The sequence below is a fragment of the Pipistrellus hanaki genome, assembly GCF_964339955.1.
Source record: "Pipistrellus hanaki genome assembly, chromosome: 3".
NCBI lineage: Eukaryota > Metazoa > Chordata > Mammalia > Chiroptera > Vespertilionidae > Pipistrellus > Pipistrellus hanaki.
Genome location: NC_140505.1, coordinates 167,959,912 through 167,987,906, shown reverse-complemented (window position 1 = coordinate 167,987,906; position 27,995 = coordinate 167,959,912). Strand labels below are relative to the sequence as shown.

The following is a 27,995-nucleotide window of genomic DNA, read 5'->3' as shown; positions in this document are numbered from 1 at the left end:
TTGGCTACAGTAGATTTTAAAAGAAAGAGATATAAAAGATTCTGGAATCGTAATGGGAAAGAAAAGAAACTAACACTTCTTGAGCATCTATTTTATGCCAGATATCATACAAATACATATTCTCCTTCAGTCCTTACAACAACCCTGTGAAGTAAGTATTATACCCATTCCATCCTTTTTCAGACAATGTAGTTTATCTATTTAATTTTTCTATCTTCCATTCACTTTTATTCCTTCCCATTATAGAGATTCTGGCAGTTTTATAGCTGAAGAGCCTACTTTCATTCAATAAATATTAATTTAATGGAATAAGTTTCACAGTATCAATGGATAATTGAAAATCAGAAACTACTATTCTTCTGACTTGGATATACTTTGCTAGGTCTTGATAAAGACCTGGCCTACTAAGCATTCTTGCTTGGTTTCCACCTTTCATATTTTTAAACACACACAGTATATTATTCATGTTCCTAACTGACTATACGCTCAGTCTCCTTAATCTTATAGGGACCAGGAAGCTAGCCTGGTGAACAATATATATTGAATGTTCTTAATCATCAAATGACCTCTCCATCTTCTAGTAAAAAATAGTATAAACAGCCGAAACTGGTTTGGCTCAGTGGATAGAGCGTCGGCTTGCGGATTGAAAGATCCCAGATTCGATTCCAGTCAAGGGCACATACATTGTTTTCGGGCACATCCCCGGTGGGGGGTGTGCAGGAGGCAGCTGGTCGATGATTCTCTCTCATCGATGTTTCTAGCTTTCTGTCACTTTCCCTTTCTCTCTGAAAAAAAAAAAAAAGTATAAACAGAGTTCACTTGCCTCAGCATTAGATAAAAGGGTACCATCTTTCTCTTATCTATACCCAGGGGCAACTCAGAAATTTTCCTCCTTGATTCCCCTCTAACCCTACATGAAGGGATCATTACCGTGGAACTTTAAAACTTCCCTCTACCTTCTCATTGAAGCATGACCTTGGTTCACATCTACATCCCTGAACAAATAGAACCTTTAATTTTCTTTCTCATCAATTCCTTTTGGGGCTTTCTATTTCTTTGTTTGATTCTAATTTCTCTGGACCTTATAATAGTCTAGATAAAAGCATGTTTTGGGTAGAAACTAGCCAGTGGTAGGATGTACCAGCTTATTTGTGCCATGATTCCTCCTCCCCTGACCCCCTCAGAAATTTTTTTTTCAGATTTATAAAACCTCCTTTGCTGTTACATTATCTGCCCCTTCTACCCTGATTCTTTATGGTTGGGACAACATAAATGAAACTGTATTTCTCTACTCTGCTGTGTAGAGTCTCACCCAGTATCATTTCACATATCTAGGAAAATATATAGGGGGAGATCCAGCTCCATGTCCCACTTCTTCTTTTATGTCCCACTGGAATGTCCATCCTCTGTTCTTAGAGGAATTCCCAGAGTATGTGGTCACCCATAAATGCTTCTTGCCCCAGGATCTTCAAAGGATGCTGTAGCTGTAGGAGAGGCTCGTTACACTGATGCCTGCCACAGCTGCATACAGTTTAGGCACCACCAGCTCTGGTACCTGTAACACAGCTTTGTCATCTGCAGTTCGAGAGGCAGTTTCTAGGCGTGAGCATAATTCTTTAAGTGAAGGGCGGTTGTCCTCTTTCCAGCGCCAACAGGATTTCATAAGATTATACCTGAAAGGGAAATAAGAGAAACTTACTGGCAAGGCAAATGTCTGAGAAACATGTCTCCTCACCTAACAAATATTAACAAAAAAACAACAATCCTGGAATTCTTTAGTTTGCTTCTCCTTGTCCTGACTCTTATATCCTTCCCAGAGATTAACATTCTCTTATGCTTTTAATCTAAATCTCTTAATATCTTCTCAACGGGGCCCTTCTAATAATAGGAATGACTGAAGATTTCTCAGGGTACAATCATTATGACAGAACACACCCCATCCCCATTCTGTAGCCAAAAGCTCTTTCAGAAGTTGTGTTCTGATCTTTAAATGTTATTAACTTGCAGCATTTCAAACCATTGGTACAACTTATCTACCAAAAAAAGGTATATCACAACCAGGAAAATAAGAAGTCATGGTACAGCATAGGGAGTATCCTATACAATAAAAGAGGAATATGCTAATTATCCGTTATGCCCTGTGGCATAACGACCAATTGAGTAATGACCAATAGCATAAGGACCAGATTATAGATCTGCAGGAGGATGGGGCAGTGAGCTACCGGAAGGGGCAGGGCAACAAGCTATGGGGGAGGGAGGGAGGAGCTACAGGAGGGTGGCAGCAACCTACTGGCACATGGATTTATGCACAGGGCTACTAGTAATCAATAATATTGTAATTATGTATGGCTCCAAATGTGTACTAGACTTATCAAGGTGATCACTTCATTAGTTATATAGATATCCAATCACTATGTTGTACACCTGAAACTAATATATTGTATGTCAACTGTAATTGAAAATTTTTTAAATTATAAAAAAATATATAAGAAGTTATGGAATAATATTATCCTAATTTTGGAAAGTGTAATAGGGTTTGTTCTTCCATGATTCCAGGTCATTTCCCCCCTTTATAATTCACCTTCTTCAGGAAATTGCCTCAATCTAGATAAAGTATTTACCACCTTTCACTTATCTTTTCTTCAATCCAGTTTAGAGAATGTATAATGCTGTCTGTTTTCAAACACTTTCATCATGTCCCATTCCTGCTGAAGAACCTACAGTGGTTTCCCACTGCCTACCATATGAAGTTGACATCCTACCCCCTAGCTTCTCTACCACATAGGCCTTGCCTAACTGAAGCCCTCTCCTCCAGCCAAGTCAGTGTCTCTCTATCCCATAGATGTGGGTATCAGCACCCAACTCTGTCTTTGCTCATGCTGTGCCCAGCTCCTTGAATATGCTCTCTGTGGTCATCATTTAAATCTCAATTCCTCTCTGAAGCTTTCCCTTATGGACCTCAGTGCCTCTTTATTTCCCACACTTGTTCATGTTGAACCATGAGAATTTGTAAAAGATGCTACTTTAATAATACTGCTAACCTTTACCAAGAGCTTACTTATTACATAAAACATTGGAGTGGAATGTAGCATGCATTATTTCATTTTAGCCTCACAATAACTTTGAGGTAGGATTATCATCATACCTATTTCAAGGTAAGTAAATAATATATGGTAAAGTAGCAGGGTTAGCACTGAACTTATGTCTTTTTTGACTCTAAGATGAATCTGAGCTTTTGGTTTCAGATATCTCCTCATCCAATGTTAAATTCTTTAAGATTAGCCGAAACCGGTTTGGCTCAGTGGATGGAGCGTTGGTCTGCGGACTGAAGGGTCCTAGGTTTGATTCCAGTCAAGGGCATGTACATTGGCTGCAGGCACATCCCCGGTGGCGGGTGTGCAGGAGGCAGCTGGTCGATGTCTCTCTCTCATCGATGTTTCTAGCTCTCTATCCCTATCCCTTCCTCTCTGTAAAAAATCAATAAAATATTTTTAAAATAAATTCTTCAAGATTAGCAATCTTATCAGTTAAGTGTCTCCTTCCAGATCAAAGACAGCCCTTTGTACATAGAAAGCCTGCAAGATATATTTGTCAGCAATTTTATTCTAGTATACCCAGCCAGTATCACAATACTCTGTATATTGATAGTTATGATAGATGACATTTATAATCTGCTTGATACAGTAAATGTTTACTTAGAATTTACCATTTAGTGCTGAAAATTTTACAAAGTAGCAAAAAATTTCATGGAAATGTATATTAGTATATTCTCTCCTGCCTTCTTATAAATAATTTAACCTTTTTGTATGTTCCATAACTATCCCTTTTTGTACTTTATTAGTCATAAAATGCTGAGTGTAATTTTTACTTTTTCCAATTTCTTTTGCACCTACATGGTTCACCAGCTATCTCATTCTGCTGGCAACATTGGCTCCTCCTTCTCCTGTCTTTAAAATTTCCTCCTACCTCCTTCTACTGGTTGACTTCTAATGTGCTCATAGCTGGAAAAACAGATAGTCAGTAATTTTTAAAAGTTAAATACTAAATAAGAGCCAATTAATAATTATGGTGCAATGGATTTTATGACAGCCATATTAGAACTAAGGCTGGCAGTCTCTGACTGAGACCGACATTTAGACAAGTAAAACATTAGCATTGTATTTGGTCTGCTTCATATCTATTTTGGAAGCTTCTAAAGAAATTAAAACAAATTTGGATTCCTAACAGAGTTTCTCAGTGGTTGCGTCAACATTGTGTGTGCATGTATACATACACATATACATATGCACATATGATATATATGACATGTGAGCAGATGTGTTTTACTGCATAAGTTTGATATAGGGGTGTACCATTAGCACATAAAGGACAGCTGGGGATGATCTCTTAAAAAGGCATGATTGATAGGGAGCAAAAAAATATTTGGAATGAGAGAAGAGTAGGCCTTAAAAGCCACTTACATGGTTTGCGTGCAGCTACTGGGTCTCTTCATGGTCTTCCCTCTTTGCAGATGCTGTAGAATGCTGGTAGGAGGGACTTCGGGATACGGTGGTGCCCCTGTTAGTAGGAAAAGCATGAGAGTAGCAAGAGGACGTTGGGTCCTCTAGAATACAAACTACAAATCTGATGACAAAATTTTTTGTGTTTATGCAAGATCACTCTTGGAATTATTCTTTATCCTTTGGATTTTAAAATATCCTTGGAATTGGTACAGTGTTGAGGAAAAGACAAAGAAAGCAAAAGAAAATTAAAAGGAGTAGAAGGATTTCATGTCAGCTCAGTTCAAACCTCAGAGATTCAACAGAAACCCCTTCTCATAGAATATGTCACCCATCACTCAAACATACCTGCATGCGGGTACATACCTAGAGTCACCATCTCATAAAGCAGGATACCAAAGGACCAGCTATAAAAGAAACAAAGTCATTTTTTCAATTTCTGTTTTTCATTTTCCTAAAGAGAATTCACTTAAATATTAGAGGCCTTCAGGAAGAGCCCTCTAAAGAAGGCAAAGAAAAGGAACAGAGAGTATCTGATAAAATAAGCCAAGTAAGAGTGCCATTTGAAAGCATTTCTATCCAAGCCCATTAGAGTGCAATCCCTTTGGGGACTGGATTCATGTCTACTTTTTTTCTATATTTCATATTAACAGATGTTAACTATTATTGGCTAAATTATGGGTGTGTTTATGCAAACACATTCACTCAAACATAAAGAAATTCCCCTCAGCATATTTTTCATTCTTTCCATTCCTTCCTGCTGAAATTCCAGCCTTTATTTTTAGCACAAGACCAAGTGAGGGTTATAATTTATTTCCTCAGTATATCTAATTGACCAAACCTAGGAAAAATATTAACCGAACAAGCTTTATACATAGTTGGGATACATATTCCATATATATATATATATATATATATATATATATATATATATATATATATATATATAAAAGCCTAATATACAAATTATGCCCTCGGGAGAATGGGGGTTCAATCACTTGCTATGATGTACACCGACCACCAGGGGGTGGTGCAGAATGAAGGAAGGCCCCAGCTGGCAGCTGGCAGCAGGCAGCCAGGGAAGGGAGGCCCTAGTTGGCAGCTGCTAGGAAACCTACTTGTGCACAAATTTCATGTAATGAGCCTCTAGTGCAACCTAATTTGAGAGATGTATATTTCACTATTCTATAACATCATCATTCAATGAGTAATATTTCCTAGTTCAGCTTACTGCTCCCAGACTTCTATTGAGAATCCAATGTCAGTGAAGCAGCAATGGAAGTCTCTTAATTGACTTACCATATTAATCAATATTCTAAATTTTCTCTGCTGCTCATGACATTTATAGTTAATAAGATAGTCAATGTTACACCTATGTACTTCTCCAAGCAGCTGAGTTATATGGTTATCAAAATTCAATTGTGATTCTTTACAGTCCTGTTTATACCAATCATACATGCAGCTATAATTATGTAATCAAATATATGCAAGCTAATTAAATATGAATGTAAAAAAATATTAGCTCCCTGAAAAGTAGGTTGAATGCTTTGAAAATATTATATAAAAATAAGCTGCTAAAAAGAAAGTGGTATTAAATTGTGTGGGTGACACAAATGCAAAAAAAATTAGGAAAAACAACAAAAAATGTCTGTGGTCAAATTGTTTCACAACTGTTTTTCAAATTTCTCACTAAGAATTTAAACTGAAACTCAAAAATAATTTATGACGAATACTATTCATACAAGAAACAAGATGTAGCGTCATTTAGAAGTTTCATCCTCATGAAAAATTTCTTGACCCTTCTCCAAAAGATCAATCAATATATATCCATTTATATGTTTTTGTTAAAATAAATGATTTGTATGCATATTTCTTTTTATTTTAATAATTTCTGGTTTAACCGAACTTTTGATTAAGTGGACCCACGTCCTTCAAATTAAAAGGACGCTACAAGATATCAGTGTGAACAATCTTTTCATTTTTCTTTTGCTTTTCTAATTAAGGTTGCTAATCTAATACTGAAGGAATAATTCAAAAGGCATTAAAAAATATTGCAGTCAGATGCCAAATACAAGCTCTGTCGCATAATACGCATTTCTTCATGAGAGTCTGTTTGATTTCTAAGTAGACATAATTGACAACAGATGCTGTCATGGTCTGGGACTAGAGGACACTCATGAGGGTCAAGAAGGGCAGAAATCCCAAGGGCAAGAACAAACCGTACATGTCTCCTCTGATGCCAGCTGGTCTCAGCAGTAGCCGTTCTGGGGCGAGCCACTTGAGGGGCACGGTGTTAGTAGAGGTGATAGTCCCTTGGGTGTGGACTTCATAAGCCAGGCCCAGTCCACAGAGCTTAGCGGTAAGGTCGCATTGGATCAGAATATTTCTGGTTGCCACATCCCCATGGAACAGATGTTTACCCTGAAGAAATTCCTATCAATTTAAGATCAAAGGTAGATCAGCTGTCTGAGGTCACGGCTTGGGTCACACCCAAGGAGAAGCAGTGCTGGGGATCATAAAAAAGATAAGGACATTTTCTATTCCAAGCAAGTCTCTCTAATATTGGCATATCACTTCCAAGTCATGCTAATGAATCAGACATTTTGCAAGTCCAACCAAACATGTTCTAAAGTAATATTTCTTGTTTTTTTAGGAGTAAAATTGTTTAGGATTGGCTCCACTCGAGGGCATCTACGGAGTCTCTTGCTGGCAGCAGCAGTGACATCCACAGCATTGACAGAGATAGCAGGAGGGGTGGCATGGACACCCATAGCTCCAGCTGGGGTATCGACACTGGCCTTGACCCTGAAATGGCTGAGCATCTGCTGAAGCCACTGCCCAAGGACAAGCAGATTGTGATGGGGCCCTTCCTCTAGGTCAGTGATCTGCAAACTTCTTAGTCACCAGAGCCAAATATCAACAGTACGACTGAAATTTCTTTGGAGAGCCAAAATTTTTAAACTTAAACTTCTTCTAATGTCACTTCTTCAAAATAGACTCATCTAGGCCATGGTATTTTGTGGAAGAGCCGCACTCAAGGGGCCAAAGAGCCGCATGTGGCTCGCAAGCCGTAGTTTGCCAACCACGGCTCTAGATGGTATCCCACCTGCCACCCTCCTTTGATTGCCTTGAGTCCACAGTGTTTACACCCATCAAGGCAGACCTAAGTGCCAACATTATGAAAATTAAAGCTGTGATTGACACCACCTGGCCATATAGAATATCCTGGAGGCAAAGAAGAAAATGTATGGAGCAAAGTGGTCCAAAGAGGGGCTAGGCTGGTGCTGATGTGGCTAAAGAGGCCTCTGCTTCATCCATGTCTTCCTCCAGATCTGTGATAGGGAGTCAGCCAAGAACCACCCCAACCTCATCCACATCAATGCCACCAAAAACTACGAGCTGGCCCTCAAGAAGCATCACAGCTGGATCATGCAGATCTTCCAGGACTGTATGCAACACCCTGTAAATCCGACTTGCTAAAAGTGCTCACTAAGGGCCAGACCATGAGGGAGGAGGAGTGCCTGGAGAAGATCTGCCTTTTCCTGGTCAACTACAGGGCCACCACTGAAATCACCTAGGAGATGTCACCAAGATGAACCCTGATCTCAATGACAAGGTGTAGATGTGCCCAGCAGAGGGCCCATCTGGGCCACCCATTGCCCCACGTGTGGCTGCTCACAGAAACAGACAAACCAGAATCGCTGTGAATCTAGCTGGCAGGCTGCCCTTGGCCTGCATCCCCCAGAGCAGCCCACAGTCTGGTTGGGGTCTGCAGAAGACAGCCCTGGTTTCTGAAAAGTCATTTTGGGGGTCTATCCTAATGGAGCAACAACTGTCCTACTTCTGAATCACCTTTGAATTTTACAACAGCACAGACTGACTGTGGTAAAAAAAATAAATAAATAAACAAATAAATAAATAAATAAAATAATAATAATAATAATAATAATAATAAAAAGAATGTTGCTAATAAATCAAGTCCTAGGGATTTTTGTGTGTGTTTCCCGCCTCCCCCAACATGGTGCATGACTCTGAGAACATACACCTCACTTTAAAAATGAGGATCTGGTGCAGTGATGTTTTGGGTAGTTTAAGGACAAGGAGGAATTTGATTTGAAATGATACAGGACACCAACTGTGGGATTTTTTTTTTTTTTTAAAGCAAACAACTGTGTGCTCTCAGGTAGTTGCACAGCCCAGACTCAGCACTGTCATTATAGACCCTGCTCTTTCCCACTGTCTTTTTCCAGTCTTTTCCAGTTGAAAACAACCAGTAAGCCTTTGATGACTATGAACAAAGGGACTTTATTTTAAAACTATCAGGTACAAATAATTGACCAAATATAACTGAATTTGCATTCTTCTGTGTAATTGTTTTCTTCAGGGACAACCTTTCCAACGTAAGAAAGTGCCTACTATGTACATTCTTTCAAGGGGGAGACCATGAGCCCTCCAGATGCTGAGACCCAAGGAAATACCTCGCTGCCTTTAACTGTCCCTCCTGGTGCTAATAAGAGCTGTAGTTTATTTATTTTTTTAATATATTTATTGATTTTTTACAGAGAGGAAGGGAGAGGGATAGTTAGAAACATCAATGAGTGAAAAACATTGATCAGATACCTTCTGCACACCTCCTACTGGGAATGTGCCCGCAACCAAGGTACATGCCCTTGACCGGAATCGAACCTGGGACCTTTCAGTCCACAGGCAGATGCTCTATCCACTGAGCCAAACCGGTTATGGCAAGAGCTGTATTTTTTTAAAGTGTTGGGGTGAATAGGAGAATCCCGAGAGAACAGATGTGTGTTAAAAACCCAATGAGGAACAATTGGTGATTTTTATTCAGAAACTAAATAGTTCTTAGTAAATAATTCTATTTTTTTTGGGGGGGGGAGGGGGGGGAAAACAGTGTTTAGGACTACTAAACTGAGCAAATAATCCAAATAACATTAATACTGGGCTTGGCATGTCTACTCACCCACTGTGTGTCAAGCCCTGGCCCTGCCTGATTTCACCTTTTTCTCTGAGAGGATCCAGCTGGCAACTGGAAAAGCAAGTAGGTTTCAAGTTCTAACAGCAGTCCCCAAAATAAGATAATATGTACACTGAAAAACTGGGTGTCATAATAATGCTTTCATATGGAGTTTGACATCACTATATTTTGTCCCTAAAATAACTAGATGAAGTGAATTAAGGAATTTAGATAAATGTAAGTGATTACACAAGCCACAACATTTATTAAGAGGTAATGACCACTACATGGTTTTTTAATTCATAGGAGGGACTACAAATTATACTAATAATTCTCAAGCCAGACTGAAAAATCAGAATTGCCTGAGAGCTTTTTGAAAACATAAGGTTTTCATTCCATATTTATTTAACTGAAACCTAGGCAGAGGGACCTGGTAATCTATATTTTTAAGAGTTATTAATCCCTAGCTGTTTGGCTCAGTGGATAGAGCTTCAGCCCACAGACTGAATGGTCCCTGGTTCGATTCCAGTCAAGGGCACATACCTTAGTTGCAGGTTCCCCAGCCCTGGTTGGGGTGCGAGTGGGGGCAACCAATTGATGTATCTCACATCAATGTTTCTCTCTTTCTCTCCCTCTCCCTTCTACTATCATTAAAAATCAATTAAAAATATCATTGGGTGAGGATTAACAACAATAAAAAATAATAAAATAAAATGCATGTAAAAAAACACAGGCCCAAGTTGTGGGCTTGATCCCCAGTGGGGGCGGGCAGGAGGCAGCCGATCAATGTTTCTCTCTCATCACTGATGTTTCTATCTCTATCCCTCTCCCTTCCTCTCTGAAATCAATAAATATATATATTTAAAAAAAAATAAAAACCAAGTATTAAAATAATTCTAAGCATAGCCAACAAGGCATTTGAGAACGTTTTTAAAGGCATATGGAGAACTTGAAAAAATTCATGACCAAAGAGCTGGAGATTGAGATATATCATTATCAAATGAAATTGTATGAAAAATAAATAAAAGATTAAGGTGGTAATTTCCAGTCATTGATGATGAAGGAAATAGTGACTAGCAATTGTTCTGTCTTTGGTGGAGTTTTATTTCTTTTCCATAATCACTTACCCCTCCCCCCCTGTATCCTTTTCCATCTCCACCTAATTTCTACCCCCTCTCTGGTGGAGTTTTAAAACAAATAAATTATACTATAATGAGGAGAATTAAAGAATGTATTAACTTTGAGGTCTTAAAAAGTAATTTTTATTATCTTATAACTGGTAACCTAGAGCCCTGATGAATGCATCCATGGAATCAATACATCCCACTGGGGCACCTCTGCAATTATGACTTAGAATGCAAGGTAGGCTGTATCCTGACACCCTAATTTTGTCAAGGAACTATACCAACTAGGCCCTCCAAAACCAGAGATAATATTCATTAATCCAATGTTCTCTCTCCCTTGCCCCATAGGAACTTCAATTTTTACTACTGCTCTTCTTTTCATCTCACTACTTTTTTTTTTTCCTTATTCCATTTAGATACCTAGTATATTTCACACATCCGGATGGCAAAATTCACTTAAAAAACAAAAAACAAAACAAAACAAAAAAACACCTGAAAGTGGAAGCTTCACAGAGCCTGATTTTCTATAACAAATGCTATTTTAAATAAAATTATCTAAATAATTTCATAGGCATAGTCATCTAAATGTTCTGAGTAATTACAGTAAGGATATTTTTTTTCCTCTTAAGCCCTGAGTTCTTTCTCTTGCCTCTTTTTTTAATTCTTTTTTATTATGTATTAATTTTTAAAATATTCATCGTCTCACCTCTTTGATTCGGTTTAAAATAAAGGAATGATCTATTGCTCCTTCTTATTCCTTCTCTTGCATTTGTTCCTTCTTTTTAAAGTATATGTATTTCCTATCACATTCAGTATCAAAGCAAGTCTCCAACAAAACATGTTCTGAACTGGTATTTCTTGTTTTTCGGGTATAAAATGGTTTACTTCTTTCTGGTTCTGTAACCTTTTACCCAATCAGCTTAATCTTCTCATAAGTCTCCCAATTTCCTTCCCTATTTGCCCCTTTACATCTAGTAATATTAGTATACGTGGGGAAGTAAAAGTATTAAACAAGTGGACACAAAGCTCTTAGCTCTGGTTTTTGAATTCTGAGAAACCTTTTTAAATCCTTACTGTTCTGTTTAAAAACCCTAAATTGACTACCTTCTGCCCAGAATTACCAGTCCTGTAGTATCTACTCTAAATTCTTTCATTAAAAAAAAAAAAAAAAAGAACTGAAAATAATTTTTCAGTGCTTGAGTTTCTGCCCCCTAACTTCCATCTAATTTTCTTTATAATATATACCCTTTAGGAATATAAAAAATACAGCATCAAATACCAAGTTAACAAGAAAATCCCTACTATCTGTTATCATTTTGCTCAGCTTACCAAGGCCAAGAGAACCTGCTTTCCAATGTGATACACTTGTTTTTCAGTGAGATCATAGAGAAGGCCATCCATGGTCATCACATCCTACAGAGACAGAAAAGAAACATTATATCAAAATGGCATGAACAGATCTGAAAAAAATATATGGGCAGAGATATTCTTAAATGCATATAGCAAAGCTAAGAAAACAAACATAGAACTGTAAGGTTCAAGGATAGAATAATATTACAGGTTCTCAAATATAAAGATAAATACAATAATTTACTGGACTGGAAAAAATAATAAAGAATGTAGATAAATAGAAAAATGAAGGAAGAACAGAAGAGCAAGGACAGAAGACAAGTATATGCTTTATCCACTGGATAAAGCATCAATATGTGTGTGTGTGTGTGTGTGTGTGTGTGTGTGTGTGTGTGTGTGTGATTAATTAAGCATATTAACTCAACACATTTTTATTGAATTCCTATTATGTGCCAGATTTCATCTTAGGAACACAGACTGTAAGAGTGAACAAAATAAATGTGTCTGCTGCCTTCTAGAGCTTATAACATGACAAACACATATAAATCAGAATAAAATAATCATATATAAATGTATGATTACATATCTATAAGCACCATGAAGGAAATGTAAAAGAAAGTATATGATGGTGGGGGAAAGAGATATAATTCAGTTGGTGAACAAGGAAATTTTTTATGAAATCTGAAGAATGAGTGGGCACTGACTATGCAAAGAATGGAGAAGTTTGGTGTAATGAGAAAAGAGAGGGGTGGTGGTCTAAAATAGAGAAGCATAGCAATTTTTAAAAACAGAAAAGAGCTAGTGAAGTTAGAGCAAATAACAAGTTATATTTAGATAAGCTCTTTAAAAGATTTTAAATACATGTCTCTAGGTATCAGCAGGTCCCTTTTTCATACACATTTAATGGTAAAAATAAGCATATTGAGGAGGCTTGTTTAATATTGAACTTGCTCATTGGCAAGCAAAGAACTAACTAAGGAAACATATAGTGCTTGAGAAAGAAAAATTTATAAACAAGTAGGGAAACTAAAGAAAATGATTTGCTCTTTAATCTGGAAATTAATTTTTGAAAATATGAGTTTAAGGCACAAAAACTTAAAACTTGAATTTTTCTTCAACTCAGCCCTGGCATACCTAGGATGATGTTACAGAATGGAAAGCACACTTAACAGTTACAACAAAATTACAATCAATACTAGATGGTTATGTTGTTATGCAATTATCACTATCAACTGCTACCATTTTGAGTGTTTGCTCTATACCAATCACTGCTGTGTTTTTACATACATAATTTCTTTTATTATTACTCCCACTTTACAGATTCAGAAAACTCCGCTGAGAAAGGTGGCTTGCCCAAATTCACACAGCTAGTAGGAACTTAAAGACCATACTCTAAATCTGCACTGCCCAATATGGTAGCCATTGGACACCTGTGGCTATTTACATGTGTATCATTTTTAAATAAAATAAAACAAAAAATTCAGTTTCTCAGTCACATCAGTCACATTTCAAGTGCTCCGTAGCCACATGTAATTAGGGGCTACCATAGTGGACAGGGCAGATATAAAACACTGCTATCATAAAAAGTTCCATTGGATGGTGATACTCAATCACTCTGTTATGCTGTTATAATGTCTCTTTACTTTGTGCCCTGTGAGGCTCATGTGAACAGCTAATCAGCCAGATAAAGCCTTTCCTTTCTAACATATCTACCCTACCACTCACCCGCCGACAGGTCCAGAGAAAGCTGAGCAGGTCCCCCTGGGCTACATCCTCCAAAACCATATAGAGCGGCTCTCCTTCTGTGCAGCAGCCTTCCAGCTGTACCAGGTTTGGGTGCTTCCCCAGGAACTGATAGAATTGGATTCGTCCTAAGAAATCCTGAATCTCACGGATCCTAGCTGGTTCTGTGGAGAACAGAAGAGCCATGGGCAGTGGTCAGAACAGTTCAGAGAAAATGGGAAGTTTGAGGTGGGAAGCAACCTCAGATGGTAATTCTCAAGGCTCTAAAGGGGAGTGACCATAGACAAGTAAACAGAAAGGGAACCAATTAGAAGATGATCCTCACTAATATTTGGTCAAAGGTAACAAAATTATAGATCGTACAACTAAATGCACAAGTGTGTTCACATTAAAATATCATCACAGTCGAGGCCTTTGGATTAATAATCTTATTTATGCATCCACCATTACTTGTCCATATTATGAGCATCAGAAAAAAAAAAAAAAAAAGAACGAAAGAAAAGAAACACGGTGTTGTCAGGGTAAGATAGATAGAGGAGAAAAATGAAGAATCAACCTCAGCATCCTCATCCAAGTAATAGTCTTGATAGGCAAGGTTGAGCTATGGGAAAGAACGACCCCGCAAAAACATTTGTCTTGAGTTTTCACTCTCTAATCTCTTCTTGAATTTGAGGTACAAAAGCTTAAAAGCTGAATTTCTCCTCAAAGCAGCCCTTCTTATTCTGCACACAATTGTGGTCACAACTATCTATTGATTAACATCTTAATGTCTGCAAAGCCCATTAGCATTTACTGTTAGGGGTGCTCACAGGGGAAAGTTAAAAGGGGAAAGGGAAGTGTAACCAAGTTTTACCTTTTAAAACCTTGAGGACAACGTCCTTGGACTTCACTGGGTCCCCAGGGTACATCTTGGTTCGATAGATGGCCCCACAACTCCCATTGCAGATCCACTCCAGAACTTCAGAGAGTTGCTCCCGAGGTATCTGCAGCTTAGCCAGGGCACGTGTGGATGTTTGTAGAAGGCTTTCCACCGATGTCTCCTTAAGTGGCACAAATACACTTCCTTCACGTCCTCCTGCTTCACCGTTTTGGCCCCTAACTGGAGGCGCAGGAGCAGTGCCTAGAACAAAGAGATGATACCAACCAGCTTTTTCCTACCCTCCAGACTCCAGGAAAGCAGAGCTTGGAACAAACTGGCAGGAAAGTTCCTTTAATAATTTTTTTGCCACCCATTGTGGGGGTATTTTCTGATGCTTCTCTGTGAACCAGCATCAATACCAACCTTTAGAACTTTTATAATTCCATTACTTCTAAGACAACTCAAAATGGCCTCTGGAAAGTGGTAATGGAATTTCTTTTCTGTTTCTCAAAATCACAGTTCAATATAAATATAATATAGAGACAATTGAGGAAGTTCCTGAATAGTTACTAAAACCACAGATACCTAGCCTAGCTGATGTGGCTCAATTGTTAAGCATTGATTCGTGAACCAGGAGATCACCATTCAATTCCGAGTCAGGGCACATGCCCCAGTTGTGAGCTCCATCCCCAGTGTGAGGCATGCAGGAGGTAGCAAATCAATGAAGTCAGTAAAAAACATATTGAAAACCACAGATACGTAAAGGTGGTATCTCTCTCTCCCTCTCTCTTCCTCTCTTTGAAGTCAATAAAAAACATACTTAAAACCACAGATACCTAAAGGTTGTGGTAACTGCTAGTAGGGAATATCATTTAAGTCAATCAAATGGCTCCCAAAAGAGGATGGGAGGTATGGATAACTACTTAACTCTAAGCTATAGTTATTCTTCCTCCTTCAAATTGTGACCAGGATCATGTTATTCCATACTTCTTAGTTTTATTATTCAAAAGGTGTTCTGGTACTTTCTCCCTTCCTTAGCCAACTTAGAGAAATTCATTCTTTGTATTAAATCTTCATTCATTCATTAATTCATTAATTTATTCAACAAATATCACCTCCTACATGCCAAGCACTGTTGTAACTTTTGGGTAAAGTCCAGATTCTTTTGAAGATTATTTTCCAGTAGTTGGAGAGAGGAGCAGATAATAACATACCAGGTTTTGAGTGTTATGGAGAAAAGAGAAGCATATTTAAAAGTCAGGAAAGGTCTTTGTGATGACATATGAGAAATAACCTGGAAGTAATAAGAGAGTAAACTATATCCTGGTATCAGGAAGGGTATTATAGACAAAGGGAACAAGAAGTGCAAAGGTATTGAAGAAGGAGCATGCTTGGCATACTAGAGGAAGAGTAATGAAGTCAGTTCAGTGGAATCAAGTGTAATAACTGGAGAATTATAGGAGATGAGGCCAGAGAGGGCCCAAATCATGTAAGTCTACAGAAAGAATTTCATCTTTTTTCATTTTAAGATGGGAAGCTATTGGGGACTTTCCAAGCAGAGAATTGACAAGACTGACTTACACTTTAAAAGAATCATTCTGCTACTCTGAGGAGGATACACCATGAAGGTATAGGATTACAAGCAAGGAACCCAGTTAGGCACATATTACAATGTTCTATGTGAGGTCAGAGTGGTATACATTATTTTGAAAGTAGAGTAAAAGGATTTATTAATGGATTCGATGGACACCTTTAATATTTCAGACTGAATGCGCAGAAATCTGTGTTTGCCTTTTACTAAGATAGGGGAAGACTATTGGCAGAGGATATCTTGCGAGGGAATTTCAGTACCTTTGCTTTGGACAAATTACATATGAGATGTGTATTAGATCCCAACTGCAAAATAGGTGATTTGATATAAGAATCTGAAATTCAAGGGAGACTATAATTAAAATAGAGAAAACATTTGAATCTATATATTTAAAATGAGATCATTTATAAAGTGACTAGAGATTTAAAGAAAAAAAAGTGGAAAGAAGTACAAAATATTTCGACAGATCACATAAGATGAGGACTCAACACAACTGTCATTGGTGATCTTGGAAGGAGTTATTTTGGTGGAGTGGTGTGGTTGAAAGCTATATTTTAGTATATTCAAAAGGGAATGCAACAAGTGGTAGTGAGAGTGAGTTTAGGTTTTTTTGTTTTATTTTTGGTTAAAATACCCTTACGCAAGGATATTTTTCCCATTGATTTTTTTAGAGAGAAAGGAGGTTTGGAGGAAGAGGGAGAGAGAGAAACATCGATGTAAGAAAGACACATATCGATTGGTTGCCTCCCACGTGCACTCTGACTGGGGCTGGAGATTGAACCCAGGTATCCTTCAGTGTGCAGGCCAACACTCTATCCACTGAGTGATAACAGCCAGGGCAATATATGGTAGGGTTTTTTTGTGTGTTTTCTATTGATTTCACAGAGAGATAGAAACATCAGTGATGAGAGAGAATCATTTTGAGCTGCCTCCTCTAGGCTCCCTATTGGGGATTGAGCCTGCAAACTGGGCATGTGCCCTGACTGGGAATGGAAGGGTAACTGGCCTTCTCGAGAGTGAGTTCAAACAATTTCTTTGGAAAGGTTTTCTACAAGAATGAATTATAAGAGACTTGGGATAAAATTTGGAAAGGAATTGGTGATCAGCCACTATGAAGTTTCATATTACTGTCAGATTTTTCCCCCCTTATTTTTACTCTTAGTTTTTTGTTCTAGCTTATTATCTTTCATTATATGCTCAGTGGTATTACAGAACAGCATGTTATCATCTCCTACCTAACTCTTCAAAGACTATTATAAAAGCTATCCCTTTTCATCATATATTCCAGGGGCACAGAGTAGGGCTGGAATGTATTATAGAATAAGATGTCATCCTTCAAAGCTGATAACAAAACCTGCTAGGTTTTCCTCCCAGATCCTTAGACATTCATGGGGTCATATGATAGTGCAATAAGACAAAGAGGACAGAAACAGGTTACATGAGGCCTCTCTTTCCTGTTCTGCTATCAGCTATGAATTTCTACTCATGAGACCTTTACTTTCTCCTGTCTCTCAACTCCACAGGAGGGGACCCATGCCTCCTTTTACATTGCAGGAATCTAGACTTCTACTGTAGACTTGGACCCACTGAGATTTGGGTTTTATTTTTTGCAATCTCTGTCTTCCCTGAGCTTCTGTCCAGCCCCAGTTTGAGCTTTACCTTGGAGTCCAGGAGTCTGCTGTTGAGCTCTTTTTTCTCTGATAAAAAGCCACAGGATGACCCCAAGAATGATGAGGGAGCCACCAACCAGAAAGACTGGGATGATGATGATTTCATACTGCTGGTGTGAGATAACTGGATAGAAAATTAAACAGAAAGAAAAGGGATTAAAGAAGAAGCCTAGCCTGATGTCTACACAAATTCTTCTACCCACCAATCCATAGCTCATCATACATAAATGGTCATCTCTTCTTTCTTCCACTCCATTTTCATTCAATGGAAACCCTACTGGGAGCAACTCTCATCACAACCGCCAGTGTCCCTCTTTCTTAGCCCAGCAAGTGTGCTCTGTGCCTCTTCTCTTATTTTTCCTACTGAGATGAAGAATGCAGCATCTTCACCTCTGGCACTTTTTTTAAAAAAACAATGGCCCATTTCTTTATCAATACTGTCTTCATTTCTACTAGAAATCAAATTATTCCCTTCCTAGATTTTATCCAGACCTTAGTATTCATTATTCTAAGAGAAGAACACAAACATGTGTACTTACTACACATCTTGTCACTGAGACTGCATCCCTCTAGACTTTGTGTCATGCCCTTCTCCTCTCCCATTGCCATACAGCTGTCCACTCCTATGCTTGATCCACAGAACACGGCTGAGAATAATTCACAAGGATTGAGTTGGTCTGGAAAAAGTAAAATAGAACACACAGAAAACTTTAAAACACATCTACAGATCACTGGATATTATTATAAATACATGGCTACCTGGAACTCTCTGAGCCATACATTCCTCTCTGTCAATGTACTTGATATTTGGGCTGGAATAATTTTATTCTTTTTATTTTATTTATTTATTTTTAGACAGATTGGGAAGAGAGAGAGAGAGAGAGAGAGAGAGAGAGAGAGAGAGAGAGAGAGAGAGGAGACATTGATTTGTTGTTCCACTTACTTGCGCATTCATTGGTTGATTCTTGTATGTGTGGCGACCTCAACCTTGGCATATGGGGACAACACCCTAACCAACTGAGCTATCCAGCCAGGGCAAGAATTTTATTCTTTTCCTAGCATTTTTCTCTTTTACATACCAAGTACAACCCTGATCTCTTACCTTTTCAGGCCATTGTTTCTCAAAATATTTTTGAAGGCTCCCTTCCTACTCAAGACCCTTCTCCAGCGCTCAAGTACATGAGTTATGAGGGGAAGAGCTACCTCCTATATAGTCCTCAAGCAGGTCTAATGTTCTTTTTCATTTAATTTTAAAATAAAATACAAGGTGTGGCAAAAGTAGGTTTACAGTTGTTCATGTGGAAAATTATACAATTAGTAATAAATAACAATACAAGAATAAACTGTGTTTTGTGTACTCAAAACTGTAAACCTAACTTTGCCCCATCCTGTATTTCACTTCATTTATATACAATGTTAATGAAGACAATGAATAAATAGTTAGATTTCAAGAGACAAGAGTTGTGCATTTGCTTTCCTTCACAACCAATGAACAATCAACTTTTATCAATAAAAGCTATTTAATTCTATAGCTCTTTGAGTTCTCTGAGCTCCCTTGCTTACACTCCTATAAAATAAAGACATAATATGCAAATTGACCATCACTCCAACACACCAGATAGCCGCCCCCATGTGGTCAAAAATGGCCGCTCCCACGTGGGCACAAGATGACCAGCAGGGGAGGGCAGTTGTGGGTTATCAGGCAAGCAGGGGAGGGCAGTTGGGAGGGACCAGGCCAGCACAGGAGGGTAGTTGGGGGCAATCAGGCCTACAGGGGAGAGCAGTTAGGGGTAACCAGGTCTGCAGGGGAGGGTTGTTAGGGGGATCAGAATGGCAGGGGATGGCAGTTAGGGGCAACAAGCCTAAATGGGCAGTTGGACATCCCTCAAGGGGTCCCAGAGTGTAGAGGGTGCAGGCTGAGCTGAGGAACATCCCCCACCCCCTGCACGAATTTTTTGCACTAGCCCTCTAGTATACAGACAAATACAAACACTCATTCTTACCAGTATATAGATTCAAGGGAGGATCAGTATCTAGCCATTTTCTCTTTCTCTCTCTCCCTTTTAAACAAAAAAGAAAATATATCTCTATTGTTCAAAAGTAAAAAATATAAAATGACATACTATAAAAATCTTTCTCTCAACCCACCCCTCTCCATTTGTCCAGTTTCCAGTTCCCCTTCAAATACATTATAGTTATAATAGAGATTCTTCATGTGAATCACTTCTAGTATTTCTGTATAAGTATACAGTATACTTAAAATGATTCCTCCAGTATCCTGGACCTTCCTTTCTGAAAGAACTGGCAGTTACCACCCTTCCATATATCTACAAACTTTATCTTTGTTTTTTTGGTGTTTTTTTTTAAAATATATTTTATTGATTTTTAAAAATATATATTTTATTGATTTTTTACAGAGAGGAAGGGAGCCAGAAACATTGATGAGAGAGAAACATCAATCAGCTGCCTCTTACACTTCCCCCACTGAGGATGTGCCCACAACCAGAGTAGGTGCCCTTGACTGGAATCGAACTCGGGACCCTTCAGTCCGCAGGCTGATGCTCTATCCACTGATCCAAATAGGTTTCGGCATACAAACTTTCTTTGTAACAATAATCTTCCCTGGCTCTATGGTCATCAAAGCCTACTTATTGAATTCTTATTGATCTGAAAGAAAATTCTTATTGATCTGAAAGAAAAATTATTTTCCACTGTTTAGGTAATCCTAAGTATGTGGTCTACTTTAGTAGTCATTTGATAACAAGGCAGAGTTTTAAAAACTAGAATTGTAGCTTATATGACATATGATATTATACACATGTTACATTAGCCTCATTACATGTTGTGTTTTATTATTGATATTAATAACAACAGTGCTATCTACTGAGGCAGAGTCTTTTAGGTAAAGGAGTTTCTCAGCTCCAGCCAGACCACCTTTTCACTATTCCTGCAGCCCCGTGACCTTATATGGGGGGATGAGAGTTAAACCATTTCCTTATAACTTATAAGACAGACAGGTGTGAAGTTGGTGGACAGAGGCCCAAGTAAACAGAGGAATAGCCCAAAGAAAATTGGCAGAGAAGAAAAGTAAATTCTTATCCGTGCGTTTGTACATAACAAGGGATCTGTGAAGTCAATGAGTAATAAGACAGCAAAGTCTATCTCATTGAGTTTGTAAGCCAAAAAGGCAAGGTGAAAGGTAGTTGAGAAATTTTCCACAATTCCATAAGACCACATGGAAGAAAAAATATTTTTAAAAAATAGGGCAAAAAATAGAGAGCCTTGTGAGGGTAGAATGAAGAAGATCTTAAAAATAAACATGTTCAACCAGGAGAATTCAAAAGCCATATAAAAATTTCTCACTGCCATTCTCATTCTTATTTCCCTTGCCTCTTACTTCCTTCTCAGTGCATTATCAAATGTAATTATTTTCATTCAGGGAGCAGCCAGGTTAATGAGTTTGGCTCTCTGAGGAATAGGTTCTGTGAGCATAATCTGTCTTACCAGAGCACAAGTGGAAGATAGGTCAGTCAGCAGCCAGCTCAAACTCATGTGCTCTGCCCAGAAACCAAACTACACACAAACTAATGCATACTGAAGGGAGCTATTTAAAGCCCAGTGTGCACACATATCCCCACATAGAGGATGCTCGTGATGGACCACTCTCAACTATAGGCACATGGCCCAACATACCTACACCCGAAGTCTCATGCTCATGTTTATACCCCTGCACCTGGAGCACATTCATTATAGCACCCACCTTTGGATACAATATGCATTTACTGAAAAACATTCTCAACTTCACTTTTATTTGTGCATAAATAGTTTAAAGAGCCGAAACCGTTTTTGGCTCAATGGATAGAGCGTCGGCCTATGGACTGAAAGGTCCTAGGTTCGATTCCGGTCAAGGCTATGTACCTTGGTTGCAGGCACATCCCAAGTGGGGGGTGTGCAGGAGGCAGCTGGTCGATGTTTCTCTCTCATGGATGTTTCTAACTTTCTATCCCTCTCCCTTCCTCTCTGTGAAAAATCAATAAAATATATATATATATTTTTTTTAATAGTTTAGAGAGTTTAGGGTTTTTTTAAATATATATTTTTGTGGTTAAATTTTTTTAATTTCCAGGTGATTCTTGTCTGATACAGAAAAGTATCCCAGGCCCCAAATATTTTTTTTAATATATTTTATTGATTTTTTTTGCCCCCCTCCCTCCCTCCCACACATCCCCTCCCTCCCCAGAGTTTTATGTCCATTGGTTGTACTTATATGCATGTATACAAGTCCTTCAGTTGATCCATTATCTCCCCCAGAGCTTCCTCCCCTCCCCGCTGTAATTTAACAGTCTGCTTGTTGATATACTGTCTCTATATCTATCTTTTGGTTCAGCAGTTTATAATGTTCTTTATTATCCACAAATGAGTGAGGTCATGTGGTGTTTCTCTTTCATTGATTGGCTTATTTCACTCAGCATGATGTTCTCCAATTCTATCCAGGTTGCTGCAAATGATGAGAATTCCTTCTTTTTTATGGCAGCATAGTATTCCATTGTGTAGATATACCATAATTTTTTGATCCAATCATCTGCTGACGGACACCTAGGCTGTTTCCAAATTCTGGCTATTGTAGATTGTGCTACTATGGACATAGGGGTGCATATATCCTTTCTGATTGGTGTTTCTAGTTTCTTGGGATATATTCCTAGAAGTGGGATTACTGGGTCAAATGGGAGTTCCATTTTCAGTTTTTTGAGGAAACTCCACACTGTTCTCCACAGTGGTTGCACCAGTCTGCATTCCCACCAGCAGTGCACGAGGGTTCCTTTTTCTCCGCAACCTCACCAACACCTGTTGTTTGTTGATTTGTTGATGTTGGCCATTCTGACAGGTGTGACATGGTACCACATTGTTGTTTTGATTTGCATCTCTCAGACAATTAGTGACTTTGAGCATGTTTTCATGTGCCTTTTGGCCTTCCTTCTGTCTTCTTTTGAAAATGTTCTATTTAGGTCCATTGCCCATTTTTTAATTGGATTTTTCATCTTCCTTTTATTTAGTTGTATAAGCTGTTTGTAAATGTTGGAGATTAAACCTTTATCAGTGGTATCATTTGCAAATATGTTCTCCCACACAGAGGGCTTTCTTGTTGTTTTGTTGATGGTTTCTTTTGCTGTAAAAAAGCTTTTTATTTTGATGTAGTCCCATTTGTTTATTTTCTCTTTAGCTTCCATTGCCCTAGGGGTAGTATCAGTGAAGAAGTTCTTTTGGCATACGTCTGAGATTTTGCTGCCAGGCCCCACATACTTTGCTACAATTCCAGTATTTACACTTGACAACTGTATATTCCAATCCAGAGATTGGGTTCAGGTTTCACAGTTACAAAGAGCAGAACATCGGCATCTCCCTCATAGGACATCCACCAAAAGGAGCAATGCAAAGGCTGTGGTTATTGACAAAATGCTTTAACCAAAAATTATACTGAAAAGAGATTCCTCAACAAGCCATCAAAATCCCAGCCAAGGAGAAATGCGGTGTTAGCAACATAGCAGCATCCAATAGGTAATAGTCAAACCAAGCTGTAGTACACACTTTGCCAGAGATAGAGCTTGGGAGACTGGGGGCATAGATCTAGGATCTGAAGTTAGCCCACCCACCCCCACCTGCCAGGTCCCTGCGGTTTACAGTTGGATTTGATCTTTCTAAGGACCCCACCAGAGGTCCCATGCTAATCTTCTCTAGTAGTTTGGACTTCTTTTTTTCCTTTTTGGTCTATGTCAAAAGCTCGATCCTCAGGGTGGGATATGCAGGAGGTGACCAGACAATAATTTTCTCTCATCATTGATGTTTCTATCTCTCTCTCCTTCTCCCTTCCTCTCTGACATCAATACACACACACACACACACACACACACACACACAAAAAAAAAAAAAAAAAAAAAACCCTAAAACAAATAAATGTCTTAAATTTGTGTAACACTTCAAAGGAAATGAAGTGTGTTCTTCTACATGATCATACTTAAAATCTGAGGCAACTTGTAGTGTTAGTGGGCACTGCACTTTTATGATATGGGGTCTGTCTGTCTTGCAACCACTCTGCTCCTTTACAGAGCCAACTTTTCAGGAGGAACCAAGATACAAATTAGTCTTCATCTGTCCTGTATATCACCTTTGTTTCAGGAATGCCTGCAGACAGCTAAAAAGGAGGAGGAAAGATGATGGCGTTCAGTCTTAGTGTCAAAAGATCTCTCTGAACAGTGTCAGGACTCCAACCACCATAGGAGAGCTTGTTTTCCAACCCATTCAAAGTGCGTTTTAGGGCTAGGGTCCCTGGGAAGATAGGGGAGGGAGAAGATTAGAACAATCAATCTGTAATCACCTCCCTTTTTGCCTCATGCACATTGGGAGATATCACCAAGCATAAAGCAAGTTATCTACACAAGTCTGATTCTCTGGATTTAAAGAAGGTCACCTCTTCCGAGTGCCCTTCCATTCATTCTTCCTCTCACAAGTTTGCTTCCTTGGGAAGGTTGAGCCTGGACCTCTGGTGATCCAGCATGGAGACCCTGATTCTTAGGCCAGTGCTTTGTCCTCCGGGTGTTCTAGCCCCTTCCTACCTACCCTTCAGGCTCACAGCAAAACATTGCTAGTCCTAGAAATGAGGCTTTTCCCTTCAAAAAGCAGAAGTTAGAAATGAGATTGGGATCAGAACCAGGGAAGTGAGCAAAGAAAATGATCCGAGATCCCATAATCTAGTGAGTACTGGGGAAATTTTCTGATTTCACCCTTAACTTCAGAATACATTTTGAAGGTACACATGCAGGCATCCTGCCCCACTATGACTTGCAGGCAGACTAGACTCATCTGTTCGTTCCAATTTATGGTATTTTCGTTGATGAAGTTTTGTTTCAACATTATGGTTTCCATGGTTCTTTTGGTTTCTGACATAAATTCTTCTTGACACTAATCTTGTCTACCTGAGTGACAAAGATGTATGTGTAGTAAAGTAGTTTATGGAGTAATGGGTTCGGAGTTAAACAACTGAAATATAGAACCTTGCTCTGCCATTTACTTACTCCCCACCCCCCCCCAGCTAAGTAGTAACATTAACTCTCCAAACTCTTACACCTGCTCACAATGCAAGCACAAGGCTACAATGCATCTCTACATCTGTTTTACACACACACAGCATTTTATCTGCAACTATAACACAACTCTCACAGTGCCATTTCTCTTCAGTCAGCACAGGCAGTCTCCCGGACATAATCAACAGTTTACCCACGAGTGTCCAGAAGAAATTCTTCTTACCAAAATATGCCTACAGATAAAACTTAAAAAAAATAAAAAGATCCATTCTCCTGTACACTATCTGCCTATGTGCTGTGAGAAATCCCTTGACTGACCTCTGTATAACATCGGGTCCCATCCCATAAGGCGTGATTAAATCTGTTATGCTGGCCTCACCCTCAACCTTACTGCCTGCATATCCACACAGGTGTATCAGCCAGCCTTAGCTTTTTACCTAGATAAGTGACCGACCTTTGTGGGTGGATGCCACCCTTGGTTAAGGTAGTTATTAATAGCTGTGGGCCATGGGGCAGAGGACACAAAGATGTAATGTGAGGGGAGGTAAAAATATATGGCGATAGCAGCCCCCAGAATGAGAGTCACTCAGTCACTCAGCCTTCATTTTTCCTCCCCTTTTCAACTTTACCCGTAAGCTATCTAGCAAAAGAAATAGCAAACAAGCAAAAATAAATAAATAAATAAATAAATAAATAAATAAATAAATAAATAATAAAAACAAACAAAAACTCTTCTGGAGGATTCCAGAATTATCTCCAACATTCTGAAGATAAGCTATCCTTCCTTTTTTTTTCAGATCCAATAAACGTACACTGAACAACTACAATATATATGCCAGGTATTATATTTCTTTTATTTTGTTTTTTAGATTCTACATTTAAGGAAATGAGCTGGTATTTGTCTTTCTCTGACTCAGAACTAATATATCTTAAATTAGACATTCTCCCTCTGATTATTTTCTATTCATAGGATTACTAATTGATAGCAATTTTTCCAGCCCAGAATAATGGATGCCAAGAAGAAGAGAAGTCAAAAAGCTTCTCCACAGCAAAAGAAACCATCCTTAGAACGCAAAGGGAAGCCAGGTGTGGAAAAACATATTTGTCAATGATACACCTGATAAGGGGTTGATTTCAAATATATATAAAGAACTCATACAACTCAACAACAAGAAGATAAACAATCCAATTTTAAAAAAATGGACACTTCTCCAAAGAGGACATATAGATAGACAATAGACATATGAAAAAATGCTCTACACCTGCCAGAATGACTAATAAATCAACAAATAACAAGGGCTGGTGAGGATATGAAGAAAAGGAAACCCTAATGCACTGCTGTTGGGAATGCAGACTGGTGCAGCCACAGTGGAGGGGGAAGCAGTATAGAGTTTCCTCAAAAATTAAAAATGTAACTGTCCTTTGAGTCAGTGATTCCACTTCTGTGAATATTTCCTAAGAATCCCAAATACCAATCAGAAAGAATATAGGCACCCATATATTCATAGCACCATTACTTACAATATCTAAGATATGGAAGGAGACCAAGCACTCTTCAATAGATGAGTGAATAAAAAAAAGCTGTGATAGCCAACATCAACAAATCAACAAACGACAAGTGTTTGTGAGGTTGAGGAGAAAAAGGAACCCTCGTGCACTGCTGGTGGGAATGCAGACTGGTGCAACCACTGTGGAGAACAGTATGGAGTTTCCTCAAAAAACTGAAAATGGAACTCCCATTTGACCCAGTAATCCCACTCCTAGAATTATATCCCAAGAAACTAGAAACACCAATCAGAAAGGATATATGCACCCCTATGTTCATAGTAGTACAATCTACAATAGCTAGGATTTGGAAACAGCCTAGGTGTCTGTCAGCAGATGATTGGATCAAAAAATTATGGTATATCTACACAATGGAATACTATGCTGCCATAAAAAAGAAGGAATTCTCATCATTTGCAGCAACCTGGATGGAATTGGAGAACATCATGCTGAGTGAAATAAGCCAGTCAATGAAAGAGAAACACCACATGACCTCACTTATTTATGGATAATAAAGAACATTATAAACTGATGAACCAAAAGATAGATATAGAGACAGTAAAGCAACAAGCAGACTGTCAAATTACAGCGGGGAGGGGAGGGAGATTTGGGGGAGATAATGGATCAACTGAAGGACTTGTATACATGCATATAAGTACAACCAATGGACATAAAACTCTGGGGAGGGAGGGTATGTATGGGAGGGAAGGAGGGGGACAAAAAAAATCAATAAAATATATTAAATAAATAAATAAATAAATAAATAAATAAAGCTGTTGTACATTTATGCTGTGGAATACTATGCAGATGCAAAAATGAAGGATCTCTTTGAGACTTCATGGATGGACCTGGAGAGTATTATGCTAAGTGAAATAAGCCAGTCAGAGAAAGACAACTATCACATGATCTCACTCATATGTGGAATCTAAAGAACAAAATAAACTGACGAACAAAATAGGACCAGAGACATAGAAGCATGGAACTGACAGATCTCAGAGGGAAGGTGGAAGAGGTGGCGGGAGGAGATTAACCAAAGAACTTATAGACGTGTATGCATAGCCATGGGCACGTACAGTAGTGAGATGAAGGCCTGGGATGAGGTGGGAGCCAGATAGAGGGGAGCAAAGGGGAGGAAATGGGGGACATCTGTAATACTCTCAACAATAAAAATAAATTTAAAAAAAAAAAAAAAAGAAGAGGGAAGCCCGGCCAGTGTTGCTCAATGGTTGAGTGTCGACCTATGAACCAGGAGGTCATGGTTTGATTCCCACTCAGGACACATGCCCGGGTTGTGGGCTCGATCCTCAAGTGTGGGGCATGCAGGAGGCTCTCTCCTCATTGGTGTTTCTGTCTCTCTCTCTCTCCCTTCCTCTCTGGAATCAATAAAAATATATTTTTAAAAAAGAAGAGGTAAAAGTCAAGAACACACAAAGAGCACCCCACCCTCCAAAACCAGATTTGCCTCTGACCCATCTGTGTCTCCTTCCTCCTACCTGAGGAACTCGCCAGAAAACACCTGCGTGTGCCGCTCTCCTGCTCTCCTGGCTTCTTTCAGGCACCTTG

The 27,995-nt window shown here is 38.8% G+C and overlaps 1 protein-coding gene across 1 annotated transcript; it reads right to left on the bottom strand.

Annotated features, from left to right (window-relative positions):
• Positions 1-20: 20 nt before the first annotated feature.
• Positions 21-27,995, bottom strand: STYK1 (serine/threonine/tyrosine kinase 1). Its single transcript, XM_084877638.1, has 10 exons — positions 27,926-27,995; positions 18,348-18,485; positions 17,798-17,932; positions 14,542-14,808; positions 13,671-13,852; positions 11,925-12,008; positions 6,724-6,932; positions 4,866-4,906; positions 4,461-4,557; positions 21-1,673 (listed from the first exon to the last, which is right to left on the bottom strand). Exons 2-10 carry the CDS (start codon positions 18,415-18,417, stop codon positions 1,469-1,471), a joined length of 1,290 nt encoding a protein of 429 aa, XP_084733764.1. The 5' UTR covers positions 18,418-18,485; positions 27,926-27,995; the 3' UTR covers positions 21-1,468.

What these genes read in the sequence shown, in the direction of transcription:
- STYK1 (XM_084877638.1), bottom strand. Translation starts at nt 18,417, where the DNA reads ATGGCAATGGGAGAGGAGAAGGGCATGACACAAAGTCTAGAGGGATGC. An exon ending in AGCAGGTTCTCTTGGCCTTG is followed by an intron (nt 6,933 to 11,924) that starts GTAAGCTGAGCA and finishes TTAAATTGATAG; the next exon opens with GAATTTCTTCAGGGTAAACA. An exon ending in GCTGGCATCAGAGGAGACAT is followed by an intron (nt 4,907 to 6,723) that starts GTACGGTTTGTT and finishes TTTCTTTTATAG; the next exon opens with CTGGTCCTTTGGTATCCTGC.